Source organism: Rosa rugosa, chromosome 2, assembly GCF_958449725.1.
Source record: "Rosa rugosa chromosome 2, drRosRugo1.1, whole genome shotgun sequence".
Lineage (NCBI taxonomy): Eukaryota > Viridiplantae > Streptophyta > Magnoliopsida > Rosales > Rosaceae > Rosa > Rosa rugosa.
The window spans coordinates 62,767,661-62,784,700 of record NC_084821.1 but is presented as its reverse complement, the minus strand read 5'-3'; the positions used below and the strand labels follow the sequence as shown (position 1 = coordinate 62,784,700).

The 17,040-nt window shown below is 38.3% G+C and overlaps 4 protein-coding genes across 4 annotated transcripts; 2 read left to right on the top strand and 2 right to left on the bottom strand.

Moving 5' to 3' along the window:
• Positions 1 to 1,023: 1,023 nt before the first annotated feature.
• Positions 1,024 to 3,200, top strand: LOC133729189 (putative F-box/LRR-repeat protein 23). The gene is made up of 2 exons (XM_062156678.1): positions 1,024 to 1,445; positions 2,186 to 3,200. The coding sequence occupies exons 1-2, from the start codon at positions 1,096 to 1,098 to the stop codon at positions 2,871 to 2,873; spliced, it is 1,038 nt and encodes a 345-aa protein (XP_062012662.1). The 5' UTR covers positions 1,024 to 1,095; the 3' UTR covers positions 2,874 to 3,200.
• A 324-nt stretch (positions 3,201 to 3,524) lies between these two features.
• On the bottom strand, positions 3,525 to 4,921 carry LOC133729190 (uncharacterized). Its single transcript, XM_062156679.1, has 2 exons — positions 4,622 to 4,921; positions 3,525 to 4,218 (listed from the first exon to the last, which is right to left on the bottom strand). Exons 1-2 carry the CDS (start codon positions 4,686 to 4,688, stop codon positions 3,815 to 3,817), a joined length of 471 nt encoding a protein of 156 aa, XP_062012663.1. The 5' UTR covers positions 4,689 to 4,921; the 3' UTR covers positions 3,525 to 3,814.
• Positions 4,922 to 15,180: 10,259 nt separating this feature from the next.
• LOC133731253 (uncharacterized) lies at positions 15,181 to 15,914 on the top strand. Its single transcript, XM_062158671.1, has 4 exons — positions 15,181 to 15,301; positions 15,402 to 15,508; positions 15,595 to 15,743; positions 15,833 to 15,914. Exons 1-4 carry the CDS (start codon positions 15,181 to 15,183, stop codon positions 15,912 to 15,914), a joined length of 459 nt encoding a protein of 152 aa, XP_062014655.1.
• A 349-nt stretch (positions 15,915 to 16,263) lies between these two features.
• Positions 16,264 to 16,917, bottom strand: LOC133731252 (uncharacterized). The gene has a single exon (XM_062158669.1). The coding sequence runs from the start codon at positions 16,915 to 16,917 to the stop codon at positions 16,264 to 16,266; it is 654 nt and encodes a 217-aa protein (XP_062014653.1).
• Positions 16,918 to 17,040: the final 123 nt, after the last annotated feature.

The window sequence follows — 17,040 nt, the reverse complement described above, 5'->3', positions numbered from 1 at the left end:
GTGTTATCCTTGATGTACTGCAATATGACGTTGCCCATATTGCTTAATCCATGATCAATGAAAGCTCTGACATTTATTCTCAAAAAAAAAAAAAAAAAAAAAATAGAGAAATGCATAATATTGCCAAATTACTTATTGGCCAAAGTTTTTAATTTTTAATTTTTTTAATTTTTTTTTACTTCCAATGCTGCTTGTTCTTGTAACAAATGGTCAATCCAATCCAGTATTTTAATCAAACCACTCTGAGAAGAAGAATCATAAATAGTAGACTTGAGGTCCTGAACAACTTGCAGACTATCAGCTGCCTTCAGAAGTGGTTAATTTCAAGATGCAAGAGAAATGAATTACCTTTGTTATATAGCATTTCGCTATTCAAGAGGAGACTTTAATTTGAAGCATTTGCACACATGAAGAGAAATTACATATCCACAAGCTAGTAGGTTGTAGCAATCACTTGATTATAAAAGCGTTTTTTTTTAGCCAAAAAACATTATGGATAGTTTCCTTTGGAATATTATTTTTTTAATTTTTTTTTTTTATCGGAGTGAGGTTGCAAGCCACTTCAGTTTCGTTAGCAAGTTGATAACACACTCTCCCATTCAGTATTCGGAACGAGATTCACTAGGGTATTCTAACAAAATCAGACAAATCTCCCGCCGAGTATCTCAATTTAGTGTTTTTATGCAGTTAATCAAGTTTTACCACTCATATTTTTGGCTTTGCAACAAAAGACAACGTTCTCACTTAATATTTCACAACTGAGATAAAAAAAAAAAAAAATTTACTTTTCTTTACTTTGAATATTAATAGTAGAATTGGTACATGTTGAACAAAAGAGTGAATGGTCAATATTCTTACTCTCATAGGGTAATTGTGATTTTTAACCTACCACAACAAGTGAATAGTACGAATGGTCGAGCCCACGGGTCCTCGAATCGGGTTTGTAATAACCCACAACCCAATACAAAAGCCCACGCAGAGTTTTAGTATAAATTGCTACCAACGGTTTCCTATTCTCTCAGAGTCCCCCGACTCCCAACTTCCCCCGGGAAAAACCCCCAAATCGAAACCAAACAAACCCTAACCTCCTCCGCCATGGTCAGATCCTCAAAGCGAAACCGCCTAAACCCGGCGGAGCTCCCCAATCGAACCCGACGAAACTGGTCGGAGCTCCCCGAGGAAATCACCTTTCAGGTCCTGTCTCGGCTCGGAGCCATCGATGTTCTGACCAGCGCTCAGAAGGTGTGTACGCAATGGCGGCGAATGTGTAAGCACCCGATGGTCTGGCGCACCATCGACATGGCCAACGATCACTTTTTCCACGAAGTTCACTACGATTTGGACAAGATGTGCCGCCACGCCGTTGATCGGAGCTTCGGTCGAGTGGAGGATATCAATGTTGAGTACTTCGGCACCGACGAATTGCTCAAGTACATCACTGATAGGTATTCAATTTGAAGAGATTAAGCTCTCTAATCTTCTTTGTTATTCTATAGCTCGTCGGAATTTATATAAAATTACCGGAATTTTATTATGACTAACTATGTGAAAATGACGTTACGATTTTCTATACATCAGTATATGTAAACTCTGAAATTTTGATCTAGAAAATGAGGAACAAAGGGATTAGTACTGGAGAGGAATGATGAAGTCTTGTTTCCTAGAGGAATAGATAAGTAGGAGAGCCCTTTTGGTATGTTGGATGTTTCGAAAGCGCGAGTGTTTTGGTGAATCCTTCTTTTTAGTTCATGATAGTTTTTTAGATATTGGTTACGATAAGTGTTTACTTACTATTAGTACTATGCATAAGTGTCTCTCAATCATATATACAATTAATACAAAGTCCTCTGGACTCTGGAGTGGAAGAGCCTTGATACTCCAGAGCCTTGATGATGCAGGGCAGATAATATGCTCCTGCATCGCTTGAGGAAAAGAAGTAAAACAATTTAAAATTGAATAGCATACAAATACATATGTAGTAGTAGTCCTTCGCAGTAATAGTGACTGGCTGACTGCAGATATTCAGGGTATATTTAATCAAGTCTTTGTTCTCTGATATCGTTTGCAATACGGTTGGATCTGTGTTGGAAATTCTGCATGGTAATTTTGATGAACGATTATGTTGTAAAACTTAACTAGGGCATTTGTGTGATCACTCATGTTTGTTTCTGAAACTTTGCATCAGTTCAAGTGGAATCAAACGCCTCCGCTTGGCACATTGCCCTAGAATAACTGATAAAGGACTGACTGAAGTGGCTCCGAAACTTCCATTGTTGGAGGACCTTGACATTACGTCCTGCAAAAATATCTCACATGAACCTCTGAAAGTGATTGGTAGCAGTTGCCCTCTTTTAAAATCATTCAAATTGGACACGTGGTTTAAACTACCAGAAGATGGGGTTTATGATGATACAGTTTTCAATATCGAGGAAGGTGAAGACACGGATGTGGAGGTAGAGGCAAATGCCAATGCGGTTGCGGTTGCGGTTGCGGAAGTGGTTATGGATAGGGAGATGGATGCAGATGCGCTTGCTATAGCAGGGTCGATGCATGGTTTACACCATCTTCAGCTTTTTCGGAATGAGCTGACTAATGATGGCTTAAGTGAAATTCTTGATCATTGTCCTCGTCTCGAGTCACTTGATCTGCGCTATTGTTACAATCTCAATCTGAAAGGAGATTTGGGTATCAAATGTGCTGAACGTATTAAGAGATTGCAGCTCCCTGATAACTCCACTGATATTCCTAAAACTGATCTTTTAAAAAAGGATACAGTTTGGTTCACCTACCGTTCAGCTGATGATGTTGAAGGTCATGTGGCTGACGTCATTATTTTCAAAACAATTGATTTCACTGATGATTATGAGTGGTGAGTTGTCATGTGGGAAGTGTTTCTATGATGGATGATTTTACTTTGTTAAACTGGAGATCTTCTAGTTGCTGCAATACTTGGGATCTGGTGGTATTCAATCTGGAGGCGATAAAGAAAACAAACAGATTTCTCCATCAAAAGTGATCGCTGGCATTTCTCTAAAAGAGGCATTTTTATGGGTCGGTAGTAAATTGATCTTTGCTTATTTGAACAGATCTGAAACATTTTGTATGCTTTATGCTTTCATTAACTAAATGAGACAAGTATGAAGTTTCTATTCCATCATGTACAGCATTCACAGTTTTATTTAACTCGACCAATCTAGTCATCTGGGAAATGTTTACTTTTTATCATAATGTTAAAGTTACAGCTTTGTAAGTTTGTAACATAATAGTCTATGGTTGGATTATGTTAATCATCTTATGCTAGGGTGATTGACAGTTTGCATATCTACTTGAACATTACCTAAACATTTCTTTGGTTTTACTCGCCTGCTGTTTTGTTATCCATGCCTCTGTTATTGTCTCTATAAGAAAAGTTCCAATTTTACCCAAGCTTCCTAACCTCACCTCCACGATCCATTGCTCATCTTTTTCTCTTTTGTTTTAAGAATCACCTGGAGCTTAGATCTGCTTGCAGGAGACAATTTAGGTCTGCAAAAAGGTTGGCTTTTATACAAGCCGATTACAGGAATGGGAAACAAACTAAACACCATGAACATTATCCCTAAACGTGATTCAAGGTCTAAGATCAATTCAACCAGTTACAACACTAACAGCACTAACTAAAAACCCCAAGAAATAGGGTTTGGTTATTAACAGAAAACACAGTAAATGAAAGCAGTAAATATAAGAAAACTATATGCTTCACATATCCTCCCTTAAACGGCATTGCACAAAAGTGCAAGCAGTTTACTCCAACTCCAACCTCCTTCCCAGCCTGTCACGATTCTGTTCTCTCTATAGGATCAGATTCTGGCTCGACCGGTTCAGCTTGTGTTCTCTCAACAGGATCAGATTCTGTCTCGACCGGTTCAGTTTGTGTTCTCTCAACAGCATCATATGTATTCTTGCTAGTGACAGCAGCTGTAACCCTTGATTCCAAAGCAGAAGCATTTTCTGGGCACGTATTAGCCCAATGGTCACCATGCTTGTGACAATGAAAACAAACAATGGGACCAGCTCTAACAGCAGGCCCTTCATAGTATTCACCATCCTTCGTCATACCAATGTACATAGGAAGCATTCCAAATCCCTTTGGTACATAAGGTTTTGGCTTACTCCTCGTCTTTGTAATCTCTCTTTTTCTATGGAAATAAGCAGCCTCTGGTTCTTCGGCCTTACTACCTGTTTGGCAACATTGTTAGATACAAAGAAAAAATTCTATATACTTGCAATCCTACACATATGAAAGATATTCCAGAAACAAGAGCAAAATTGAATCCGTGATGAAACATGTCTTGGAAAAACTATGGAATTGATTCCACAAAATTTGACACAAGAGTTTTTCTAATTATATAGCCATCGATTATCCTGTAAGAAACATACAACAATGGGTAATTCAAAAATAACCAAACTGAGCGACAAACTCGAAAGAGTTTCAGACACGCATAAATACTGTCATCCAGAAGCACTCAGAATTGAGAAACGTTTGGTCATCATCGCCCTGTACTATTTAAAATTTCAGAAAACCCCAAAACAAATCCAGATCATATTCCCACAAACCCTAAAACAAAGATCAAAAGCATACCATGAGCCAAACTGCTATCGAGGACTATCTCGTCGAGATCGAGATCGAGATCAACCAGTATCACCATAGCGGCCTGGGATTAAAAGAGAGCAATAGATTGTATAAATACGTTTAGGGCAGGATTCCAATATAAACATTCGTCACGATCCAGGTCGGTTTATGTACGTGGCATGACTAGTGATTGAGCTTCGGACCTGATTTTATTCCCCGATATCCCCCGGAAAATTTTCCCCATTATGGTCGAATATTCAATGCGTATCAAAGGGCCGGGGATGGAAAGTTTTTGTCAACCCTAATGTAAAACAATTTTTGTCACCTTCCCCTCTTGTATATGGTAATCTTTGTTATGATTCTTGATATCGGCTAAGATTCACTTGTATCTATAATGTAATTTTACTTGTGTCACAATTCCAAGTTGAAAAGAAATTAAAAAGGGCTTTTCAAAAAAAAAAAATTGAAAAGGGAAAAAGAAGTACCTTAGATAAATAAATAAAACAAAAAAAATATTTAGAGTAAAGTCTCAGTGTCATTTGGTCTTGTGGAATATCGCGAGTTCGACTCACTATATTGATAATAGAGTAATTGTTATATATGAGTTAAATTTGATCAAAAAAAAAAAAAAAAAGGGGGGGAAAGATCAAGACTTGTTGTCCAAGATGTAATCAGTCTGTCTAAAGTTGAGAGTTAATATTTCTTTCTCTCAAATTTGGCGATGAACAAGTGTAGCGGATGAAATAGCAAAATTGAGTGTAGCGGATGAAATAGCAAAATTAGGTCACCCTGTCAATGAGTGTCTTTGGCCTAGATCAACTGTGACAGTGGCTCTGCTAGGGGTTTTTCTATTTACTTATTTACCCACATCCAATAAAAAAATAAAATTTATAATTATACTCAGCAATTTTTCCAACAATACCCTTAACAAAACTCACACCCAGCAGAAGTCATACCCAGCAAATCTCACACCCAGCAAAACTTATCTCCGCATCGATTTTTGATGTTGATTGTTGCAGACTTGCAGTGTGCATTTGAGCCATGTCCCACCGCCGCTTCTCCGCCTCACTCTCCCTCTCCGCCTATTAATCATCGTCGCGACAACCAAGTCAGTCCCTCACTCTCTTCCCCGCTCCAATCTTTACACCTCTTCTTCTCCATCTCTCCGATTACCCAGCCAGAGTCAAACCCCTAGTTTGGGTCTTCGTCAGAAGAGGTGTTGTAAGGATAATTGGTATGAAGTATGGGGTGTGGGACTTCTTGTTGTTTTGAATTCTGATAGCTTAGTTTCGAATTGCTCTGGCTTGTTCAGTTTCTGCGGTGAGATTGATGAGAATAGAGATGGGAGGTGCTTTTGCTAATCTTCTCAATGAGAAAGGGAAGGGCTCTGGTGAATTGATGGTTGTGCTAGTTGATTTCCGGCTTCTATTTATATATTGAACTTGAACTGATTTTCAATCATGCTTCAAATGGGTTTGTGGTGAAGATGGAAATCAATGAAGAATTGGGTGCAGAACTATCTCAATCTGGGTGTCCTAAACAATTAAGAAGTTTGATCGATTTTCGTTTTGGGAATATTCAATATGGAGAACTTGGGTGGAAAGCAACTAAGCAAGAATTGGATAATTTAAGGTCATAATTTAAGGTAATTTAATGTCTCCCAGAGAATCCATTCCGCCATTAGTCCCGCCTCCGTTTTGGCTCTGGCTTGCCATTTCTTGCTTCTGGTCTCTTCAGCCATCATTCCCAGTTTTGGGTTTTCTAGTAATTAATCTATGCCTCTGGCATGTTGATTTTGGAAAGGTTTGCTCTTGATGCGGAGATAATCCAAGTTTTGCTGGGTATGACTTCAGCTGAGTGTGAGTTTTGTTAAGGGTATTGTTGGAAAAATTGCTGAGTATAATTATAAATTTTATTTTTTTATTGGATGTAATAAATTTGCTGGGTCTATATAGAAATTTGATGGGTACATTTAGAAAGACCCATAATAAAAATAATAATCTCAAAAGAAACACTATTTAAATTGTGATAATCAGTTAAACAGGTTATTTTTTATTTTGTTTTTCGAACAATTTGAAAGGTAGAATGTGTAGTACTTTTTAGGGATAATGACCACTTACCCAGAAAATACCAAATACTACCCCATACACTCCACCAACTTATTTTAAACCCCATTCACACAAAAGTTTTCTCTTTTTCTCCCAACTATTCATTTCACTTATATGTTTATCCCATAAGTACCCCTCTCTCTTATTCCATTTCTTGCTTTTACTATTATTTTCCTTTGATGAAACGTGGTGGGCCCATCTTGAATTTATTTGTCTAGACAAAATTGCAGCTAAAAGTTCATCCTCTACTCGACGGTAAACAGTATTTGACTATTCATAATTTCGATCATTGATAGACTTGAGTTAAATGTTATCTGTAAAAATACTAGCAAAGAATTGCATAAGGAAAGAGAAAAATTGAGAAAATTGAAAGAATATAGAGAAGGTCTTAATAGAGAAACTCCCAACTATTGGGATATTATCTATAGACTTCAAACCAGAATTTATAAATTAGAAGAAGATATAGATAATCTTCTATATATTCTGGAAGAGGAACAAAAACCTCTTGATTATTTGAGCATTGGTTAGATCCGCAAATCACTGGTATCAGAGCTTGTAAAGAGCTCAGCAGGGGAATCCCCAATGGGGACAATGTCTGATTTAATAATAGAGAGACTGAATTCTCTATTAAAATCTTCTGATGAAAAATATCAGATCCTGCAACAAGAAATATCTAGATGTCAAGATCATCTAGAACAAATTCCTGTTATAATCCACCAATTGGAAAAATTGGAAAACAAACTGGATTGTATCAAAGGACTTCCAAAAACGGAAGAAGAAAAGCTAACAAGTGTTAGTAGAAAAATCAATGAACAGCAAAAAACGCTGGATTCTATGAAAACTATACTGAAGGACAAGAAAGTGCCTACAGTAAAAAAGAAAGCTAATGGATTCAAACCATTAGAAAGATCAGAGAATCCTGTTCCAAACTTGATTTTTCTGGATCCTTCAACTAGTTCTACTAGTATTCGGTATGAAAATCCGAAAGAAACTCGAGATGTCAATATGATGAGCATCTTCGGGAAAAAGAAAGGAGTTCAACTCCTAAATGCTGAAGAATTTGAGTACAATGAAATCGAGCATGAGGTAAAAAACGCCTCAATTCCAAAGCTAGATTTCAAACAAATTTACAAAAGGGGAACGTTTGACCTGATGGATAGCCATCATTTCAAATTACTTGAATTCACAACCCCCTCTACAACAGGAGAAACAGATTTACTCCTGATCACTCCTACAGAAGTCGCCAGAGCAAAAGCAAAAAATTATCAATTTATGCATATTGGAGCAGTCCAAGTAGGCATAAAACTTTTAGCTCGAGAAGGCATAAACTGTTCAGTTCTATGTGTCTTACAAGACAATAGACTGGAAGATTTTCAAGCTAGTCTTTTGGGTACCCTTGAAGCATCTCTGTGCAACCAAGTAGCATATTTCAACTGCTTCCCCAACTTCTCTACCAGCTTGAAAGATGCAGCTCACTGTCTCCGACTGAGAGTCAAGACAGATGGCATATCTATGAAAAATGATATGCAAGAATTGGCAATAGTATACAGAATATACTATAAACTGATGAGTACCACAGTAGAGCCAAAGACAAGGATATCCAATATCCCTGGTCTTACTACTGGATTCCTCACCAGTCAGAAGAACCATTCACAACAGATCCACAAGGTTACTTGGAATGAAGTAACGTTTCCTATTGAATGGAAATTATCTGGTCCGAAGCTACTAGCAGAAAGTGCAAAAGCTAAAATTTATGAAAGCAGAAAGACTGGAGAAATCAGTCTAAATTTTGACAATCACAGAAAAAGTGATGTCTGTCCTGAGAATATCAGGATAAACAAAAATCTTCTCAGAAGAAGCTATAGCACTAGAGAAGCTAGTGTTAGTGGTACAAAAAACTCTGAAGAACCATCAGAACCCATCACTGAAGAAGAATTAGAAGCTGATCTAAACAGACCAGTCAATATGCTTGGAGCACAAAAGCTCTATGATCTATACGAAGAAGCAGAATTCTGTGAAAATCCAGAAAGATTAGAAAAACTAATCGAAGAAATGAAAATTTTCAATCCAGGAAAGGAAAGAAAACTCCTTCCCTACTAGGATGTTGAAATGGAAGAAGGAGAAAGCTCCAAAACTTCCATCACCAGAGAAAAGGGAAATGTAAAACTCCCTATACAGAAGGCCCCTACGGGCAGAAATGGAGAAAGAAATTCTCAAAGATTTGTCCCAGAGGACAAGATACCCAGAGTACCAATTACCAATTTTGGTATCTGGTTAGATCTGGATAAAACTCTAGACAAGAGAAAAACTCTTGACCAATGGGTAGACAGCCTGATGATGGCATCTGCTCTCACCTTTGGAAAATTCGAAGCTCCTGATCTTCAGATGTACTTTGAAACTACTCTCACAGGAGTAGCAAAGAAATATTATTTCTCTTTCAAAGAAACGGCCAGAGGAAAAGAATGGCTTGAAGATATCAAAGCTTCAAAATCTCCGTATGATTTTGCAGTACCCTTGTACGATCAGTTCTGTGGAGATTCTGCAAATATGAGTGAAAAGGCCAGAGAAACGGCCAAATCAAATATCTATGCTCTCAAAATTTGTGACATGAGATATTTTGAAGAATACTTGAATGAATTTCAAGAATATTACTGTACAATTGGTGAACTAGAAAGCACTGATCTAGTCAACCTGTTGCACAGGAAACTCCCTGAACCATGGAGAACAGCTGTGCGAGAAAGCATAGCAGAAAAACCAATTGAAAGATTTTCAGTTGGAAGAATTGCCGATAGAATCCGGCAATTACTGAAAGAACAATGCAAAGCCAATCTTAGAGCTAAGATGGCCAAGAAACAACTCAAAGGAGTTGAAAATTTCTGTTACGGAATACTGGATATGCCAACCAACTGGGGATGTCATGAATCCAAGTTCCACAGAAAGAAGAAAGGAAAATATTACTCTAAAAAATTCAAAAAGAGTAATCAAAGAAAAGATTGGAAATTCAAGAAAAGTTCCAATTACAAGAAACAACAGGATGAAGATCCAAAAAAGAAATTCTTCAAGAAAAAGAAGAATACTCATCAACATAAACAACCAAGCAAGAAAGCTTGCAGATGTTGGTTATGTAAAGCTGAAGGGCACTATGCCAATGAATGCCCGGAAAAGGGTAAAAGATCTACTAAAGCTCTCTTCGAAGAATATGAGCATATAGTAGAAACCGCCAACATGAAAGGCTACGAAATAGCCTATACTGATGATGAAGAAGACGACAGGTCAGTTTACTCTGCCTGGTCTGAAGAAGAAGATTCATCTGAGTCTGAGACAGATTCTGAAGTAGAGTACTTCGAATCCAGACAAATGAATGTTTTGAGAATCAAAAACTGGGAAGAAAGCAAGACAGAATCCTTAATGTCTTCTTATCAGGTGAACCCTGGTACATTTGTTTGTGACTACTGCTTATGTCACGAAAAGAATGGTCTCCCTATGTTTTGTGAAGAGTCAAAAAAGACTTATCACAAAGAATGCTTCATAGCTGAAGCAAGAAGAAAAACCAAGAATGGTCTTGTCGGCCAACTGGTTGAACAAGAATATGAAGAATATTTCTCTGAACAAAAAGAGAAAGAAGTAGAAACTTTGTTCCAAGAAATTGTGGAACCATCTTCCTCAAAAATAAAGGAAGAAATCATCGATGAAGAAAAAATCGATGCAGATATTGAACTGGTTGAACAACCACCAGAAATTGTTCCAGAAGAATGTAAACCATTCATTCCAAAGGAACAAGCTCAAGAAAATGAGCTTCAACAATCGAAAGTCGTCTCTACGAGTAGATACAGCAACTACATAGAGATTGGACTAAAATTCCCTGATCACAAAAAATATCATCTACATGCCTTTGTAGATAATGGATCGGGATTTACAGTTGCAAAGAGATTTGCAATTCCAGAAAAACTCTGGAAAGAAGAAAAGAAAACAGCTACTGGTGTTACTTTCGATGGAAGCCATCTCACGATGAATAAAGTAGCAAAAAATGTTCACATCACCATTGGTGGAGGAACATTTATCATCCATAACGTCTGGCAATCTGAAGGCCAAGGCGCAGATTTATTGTTGGGTAATGATTTCATTCTCCAACAGAGATTTATTCAGGATGAAGAAGCAATAGGTTTCAGAAAAGGAGAACGGGTGTTCTGGGTTGATAGGCTTACTCAGGCCAAAAGTATTGTAGGTCCAAACTTTACTACCCAATATCAGAGATCGCAACAGAATAGTGGTGATCTTACCCCCTACAAACCCAAATTTGAACCCATACTCCAAATCAAACAACAAGAAGAATTACTTGTTGAAGAATCTTCTGAAGAAGAAGAAGAAGCAGAAACTAGTGAAGAAGAAGAAGCTAGTTTCATCCACGAGCATAACCTCAAGCACTTTCAGAATAAGCTTGAGTCTTAGAAAATTCCCACTCTTGAGAAAATCAAGAAACTACTCGAGCAGAACATCGATGTAGATCCTCAAAAGTTTTGGGAAAAAGACCCAGTGGTCTGTGAATTAAGATTGCATGACATGAATGCCATCTGTCATGTAAAAGCCATTCCTCAGTACAAAGAGGAAGACCAAAAAGAATTCAGAAAAGATATTAAAGATCTCCTGAACAAGAGATTAATTCAACCTTCCACTAGCCCTCATCATGCTCCAGCATTCTACGTGAGAAATCATGCAGAAACCCTTAGAGGAAAAGCTAGAATGGTTATTGACTACAGAGATGTCAATAAGAAGACTGTCAAAGACGGCTATCAAATTGCTCAAGTACGAGTATTGATCAACCAGCTCAGAGGAGCCAAGGTCTTTTCAAAATTCGATGCAAAGTCGGGGTTTTGGCAGGTCAAGATGCATCCTGAGAGTGTACCTCTCACTGCATTTGGAACACCTCAAGGACATTACGAATGGTTAGTAATGCATTTTGGTCTAAAGCAAGCTCCCTCCATCTTCCAGAGAAAAATGGATAATATCTTCAAACATATTGCGGAGTTCTGCGTCGTCTACATAGATGACATTCTTGTCTTCTCCAAAAACAGAGAAGAACACATGAAACACCTCCATGAGGTTGTAAAGCTGATAGTTCAGCATGGAATTATCCTAGGAGAAAAGAAAATCTTCTTTATCCTTGATGAAGTTGATTTCCTAGGAATAAATATCAAGAATGGAGTGATAAAACTCCAACCTCACATCCTTGAGAAAATCTGGAAATTCCCAGATAGAATTCCTGATGCCAAAAGTCTAGAGAGATTCCTTGGTGTCATAAATTATGGAAGAGATTTCATCCCCAAGATCTCAGGGTTAACAGCAATGTTATCGCCTAAAACGAGTTCCAAAAGAAAATGGAACTTCATAGAAGATGATGAAAAAACTGTGAAGCAGATAAAAAATCTCTGCAAAAACCTCCCTCCGCTTCAACAACCCGAAGAGAATGACGAGATTATCCTCCAAATAGATGCGAGTGATAATTACTGGTCCGGTGTAGTTCTGGCGAAAGCGCCTGGAACTAACATTGAAAAGATCTGTAAATTTTGTAGTGGCAAGTTCAGCCCTGCAGAACTAAATTATCCCACAGGGGAAAAAGAAATTTTAGCTGTTAAGAAAACTATTTTAAATTCTCCAGCTTTTCTTGGAAAACCCTTTACTGTCCGCACCGATTGTGCCAGAGTAAAGAATTTCAAAAATTTTAAACTTGATAAAGCTGCTGATAGAGGAAGATTAGCCAACTGGCAATTATTTCTTAACCAATACGATTATGTTGTTGAATTAATTGCAGGAAATAAGAACTATCTTCCAGACGCCTTAACAAGAGAATTAGCCATGTTCAACAGAAGAGATGATGACGACAAAGGTCGCAATCCCAGAAGTAGAAGAGCTGGGAAAGAACATGAAGATCCTGAGGATCACAAAGAAAAAATCCTCAAAAGATTCTTGCTAAGTCCAAAAGGACTAGCCACAACTGATCAATCCCAGGGTAAAGGATTGGCTAGCCCGTCTCAAACGGCAGACGGTAAAGGCTCATCAAGACCGTTGACGGCTGTTGCTTTGCCAAAAAGCAAACCTACTCCAACTGGAGTACTAAATGTCTTTAACTATGAACTTCGAACCTTCGATACTCCTGTGTTCAGAACTGGCAGGAGACTTGCTTACCACCAGAAGGCAATTCTAGATAACCTTTTATTTGCCTTTCAGGAAAGAAGCAGTGGTCTAATGTTTCCAGCTCTCTTTGCCTTAGCTGAGGAACTATATGAAAACGGCAGGCCACAGTTCGAAGAATTACAGCAGAGTGCTGTCAAGAAAGAAAAAATTAACTTCCTTGAACATCCAGAAAGTGCTAGCTAGGGTCCCTATCATGGCACTCAATGAATCAGATTGGCATGATTTCCACAATCTGATAGGAAGACACAATTCAGAAGACCTTGTTCCTCCAACCCTCTTCATTGTCTCAGGAGCATATGTTGGAAGATACCTGGTTAATGTTCAGAGTGAACATCCTCAAGAACACAAGCTTTGGCTTGTTGAAAATGGTTTTGTCCATAATCTATGGAGCAAAACAAATGATGATCTAAAAGGTTTGCCGCCCATCATCTTCAACACAGTCAAAAATATCAGAAGAAATGACTGTACACTTCGACTGAAGTTCAGATCCACTCCTCCAGAATGGATCCAGAAGGCAAACGGTGAGGTTGAATATATTCCTCCATATCATTATGTGAGAATTATTCAAAGAAAATATCTTCAACCAGCCTGTGTAGCATACAATGGCCAACCAAACTCAAGCATCCCGTGGATGAAGGCCATGGCCTTAGACTACATCAAGAAGATCATCTCTGAAGATGTCAACAATACCTTCCTGGCAGCAGGAGAAAAGACAATCATCACTGCTTACGATCATCCTGACGTAGTCAGCAGTGACCTATTCCTATCTCTCACCAGAAAAGAGATAGACTCGACGATGGCATGCATGGAATGGGTGGAAAGACTTGAAAATGACAACCACTACAAGATGTATGTTGATACAGACGTCGAGGACAATGCGACAACCACTCGTATGGCCCAGGCAGACAACAACTCCTTTGTCTTTGGCCACCACTCTGAAACAGATGAGAACATGTGAAGCAACAGGTGAAGAATCAGCACCAAATTTGCAACTGTAGACCTTTAGACTTTTCTAAAAGCTACTTTTGCTTTGTCCTTTTTCAAAAAAGGAACAAGTAAAAAACACTTCACTCCTCACCTAACTTCCTTTTGCTTTTCCCGAACGACCTCTACCAACAAGAGCACTCAGAAAAGCAGAAGATCACGGAGTTGTCCTGTACATTTTGTGTTTTGAATTCTAGTTTGAGTTCCGCTCTCTATATAAAGAGCTTTAGTTTCATTTGTAAGGCATTCGAAAAAACGGAGACATCAATCCGAGATTCGAAAAAACGGAGACATCAATCCGATATTCGAAAATCTCCATATCAGTTCTAAATTCGAAAGTAGTATAGCATAGCAGTGTGCTTCCTTCCTGTTTAGTGTGAAGTAGCGTGCTTTCATTACAAGTAAGTACTGTAACTCAGTCTCATGGATAGCTAAACAGCTTTTAGCTGTTTACCTGAGAATGAGGCTCTGGATTCTTAGCTTGTGATTATGTTTATATAAATAATTTCAGTGTGTTCACCCACTTCATCAAATTTTTAATTTCAATTTCAACAAAGTTATCCGTTATCTGTTGTTTTACTAATTGTGATCTGCCATTATCATATACTCTCTTTAGGCTCAGATTTCCTTTAGCTTAGTAAAACTTTGCCACAGCTTTGGATAGAAACAAGCAGCAATGATTCCGCCTGTTAAAGTAACCGTTAGGTGAAAAACTTAGGCATGTTGAAGGCTAGTTTTGTTTTTCTCAGAAGTTGGAACAGGGTTTTCTAAGAAAAAGTGAATTTTGAACCCAAAAGTCAGCATAAGATATAGTAGGCACTACTTTAGAAAGGACTATCCTTATGAGTCTTTTCCCCTAAGAGTTGTGTAATTGGGCAAAATACATGGATGTTGGATCAAATGGGCAAAATACCATGAGTTTTTGGGCATACGGGCTTAACCCCTACTTTTTACTTTTTTAGTATTATTCCTGTCATCTTCAGCTTTGAAAAGTATATACATTACCAGATCTGTGTGTCCTTATACTTTTTCCATGAAACTCTAGAGCTTGTTGTCTGCACCGTGGATATATATCGACTAGATTTTGAATAAGATTTCCACCATATACATGTTCTAAATGAGAACTATCTAGCGCTTTCTCTTAGCCAAAATCTGTTAACATGCAGCTCGTCTGTGCTCATTTAGTACACGTATGAAACAATTTTCGAAGAGTACGTATTCAAGAAGGGGCATATGACAGTCATATATTTGGATTTTTTATCTTCGCAGAGTATCAGGATCAAAATGCGTTTGAGAAAACCAATCAAGCTAGAGAAGGGGACAATCGATATCACTCTTGCTTTTCCATTCAAGGAAGGCATTATGATTGGGGTTGATTCTAGAATCACGCGGAAACAAACTATAGGTAAGTAAACTCAAAATTTTTTCTTTGTTTTCAAGTATACTCACCATGAGTTTGCACTTGTATACTTAAAATCCTATCTCATTATATTTCATATTTTCAGTTTCAGACAAGAAGCAGAAGTTTTTTGAAATATCATCTAACATATTTTGTACAATGATGGGGAGAGTTCATGTCTGGGAAACCATGGCCCTATATGTGCAGCAAAAGGTAAAGGCACTTATGATTGTCCAGCTCTAGAATTTGACTTAAATTTTGAACAAAAACAAACCAAGTACTGGCTTGATACAATACAGGTAAAGAGCGAAGAACGTCTTCGCAGTGCACCTGCAACAGTTTCATATGCAGCAGAAAAGGCGCTTGAACATTTAGAGTATGAATTCAGTGACTATGAATATATGGAGGATGATGAGGATTTAGTATTTGGCACTATCATCGCTGGATGGCAAAAAACAACGGTAACCAACTGAATTAAGAGTCTCAGTTTGTTCATTAATTTGTAATGATTTAACTTTTAGCCTTTTTTGGGTGCAGGGTTTTGAACTTTATAGTGTTAACCTGGATGGCAACAGGGCTTGGAAGACAGACTGTAAAAGTTCAAGTTCAACAATACTAGGATCTGGTGCTAAATATGCTTTTTTTTTTTTGGAAAGCTGGAAACATCCATTAAAAGACCCGGAGAAAACCAAGGCCCAAGAAAGCAAATACAAGGAAAATATAAGGCTTTAACAACTCCACCTAGTTCACTAAACCAGGGAGTAGAGAGTTAAGACCAGTCCAAAACCATAACTGGAAAGTAACCGAGAGAAAAATTACAAAGCTGGAGGGCAGGGGAGGCCATCAGACTTGAGGACATGAAGCAGAGATGGTGGTGGCGTGCTTGCCCATCTGTGAAGACCCACCGTCTCTTTGGCAAGCGAGGCCGCCGTGTGGGCAGCTGCATTCACTTTTCGGGGAATCCAATCCTAGCTGATCTCACTAAATCGGAGACTCTTTCTTCTAATTTCTTCAATCAGAGGGTAAGTCATCCAATTTTTGTTCTTCCTTTTTGATTGAATCTCTGAAACCACCTCTAAGGCATCAGATTCCACAATCACCTTAGTAATGTCGTGCTGCAAAGCATAATTAACTCCATCTAAAATTGCTTTCGCTTCTGCAACCAATGCAGAGCCACACATATCTGATCTGATAGAACCACCTACTACAGCTCCCGGGTGATCCCTAAGCACAACACCTAAACCACAGGCTTTTGAGGCATCGGACCAAGCTGCATCAACATTGATTTTTACAATACCAGGAGGGGGTGGGATCCATTTGGAGGAGTGAGAGTGATTTGGAAGAGGGAGGCGTGAAGCAATCCATCTCTTTGCTTCCCCAAACTCAGAAGCCAGATTACTCCCACTCAAGATAATCGACTGAGGAAGTATCGGCTTCATTTGATAAATGAACTCACATCTAGCAGTCCAGATCTTCCAGCAGAAAAAGCTAATCAAGGTAAGCAACCACTTTCTATCAGCAGCTGTAGAACTCGAACTGTGAATTTCTTGTAACCATTTATCAAATTTTGAAATTTTTTGTTTATCAATTCTTATGCCTAGAGGAGATCCAAACCACACCATTTCTACCCATGAACAAAGTAGCAATGCATGTTCTATTGTTTCTTCAAAAACACCACATATAGGACAGATGGGAGAGAGAGAGAGATTTTTCTTCTGTATAGGTTTAGAAAGGTCGGAATGGCC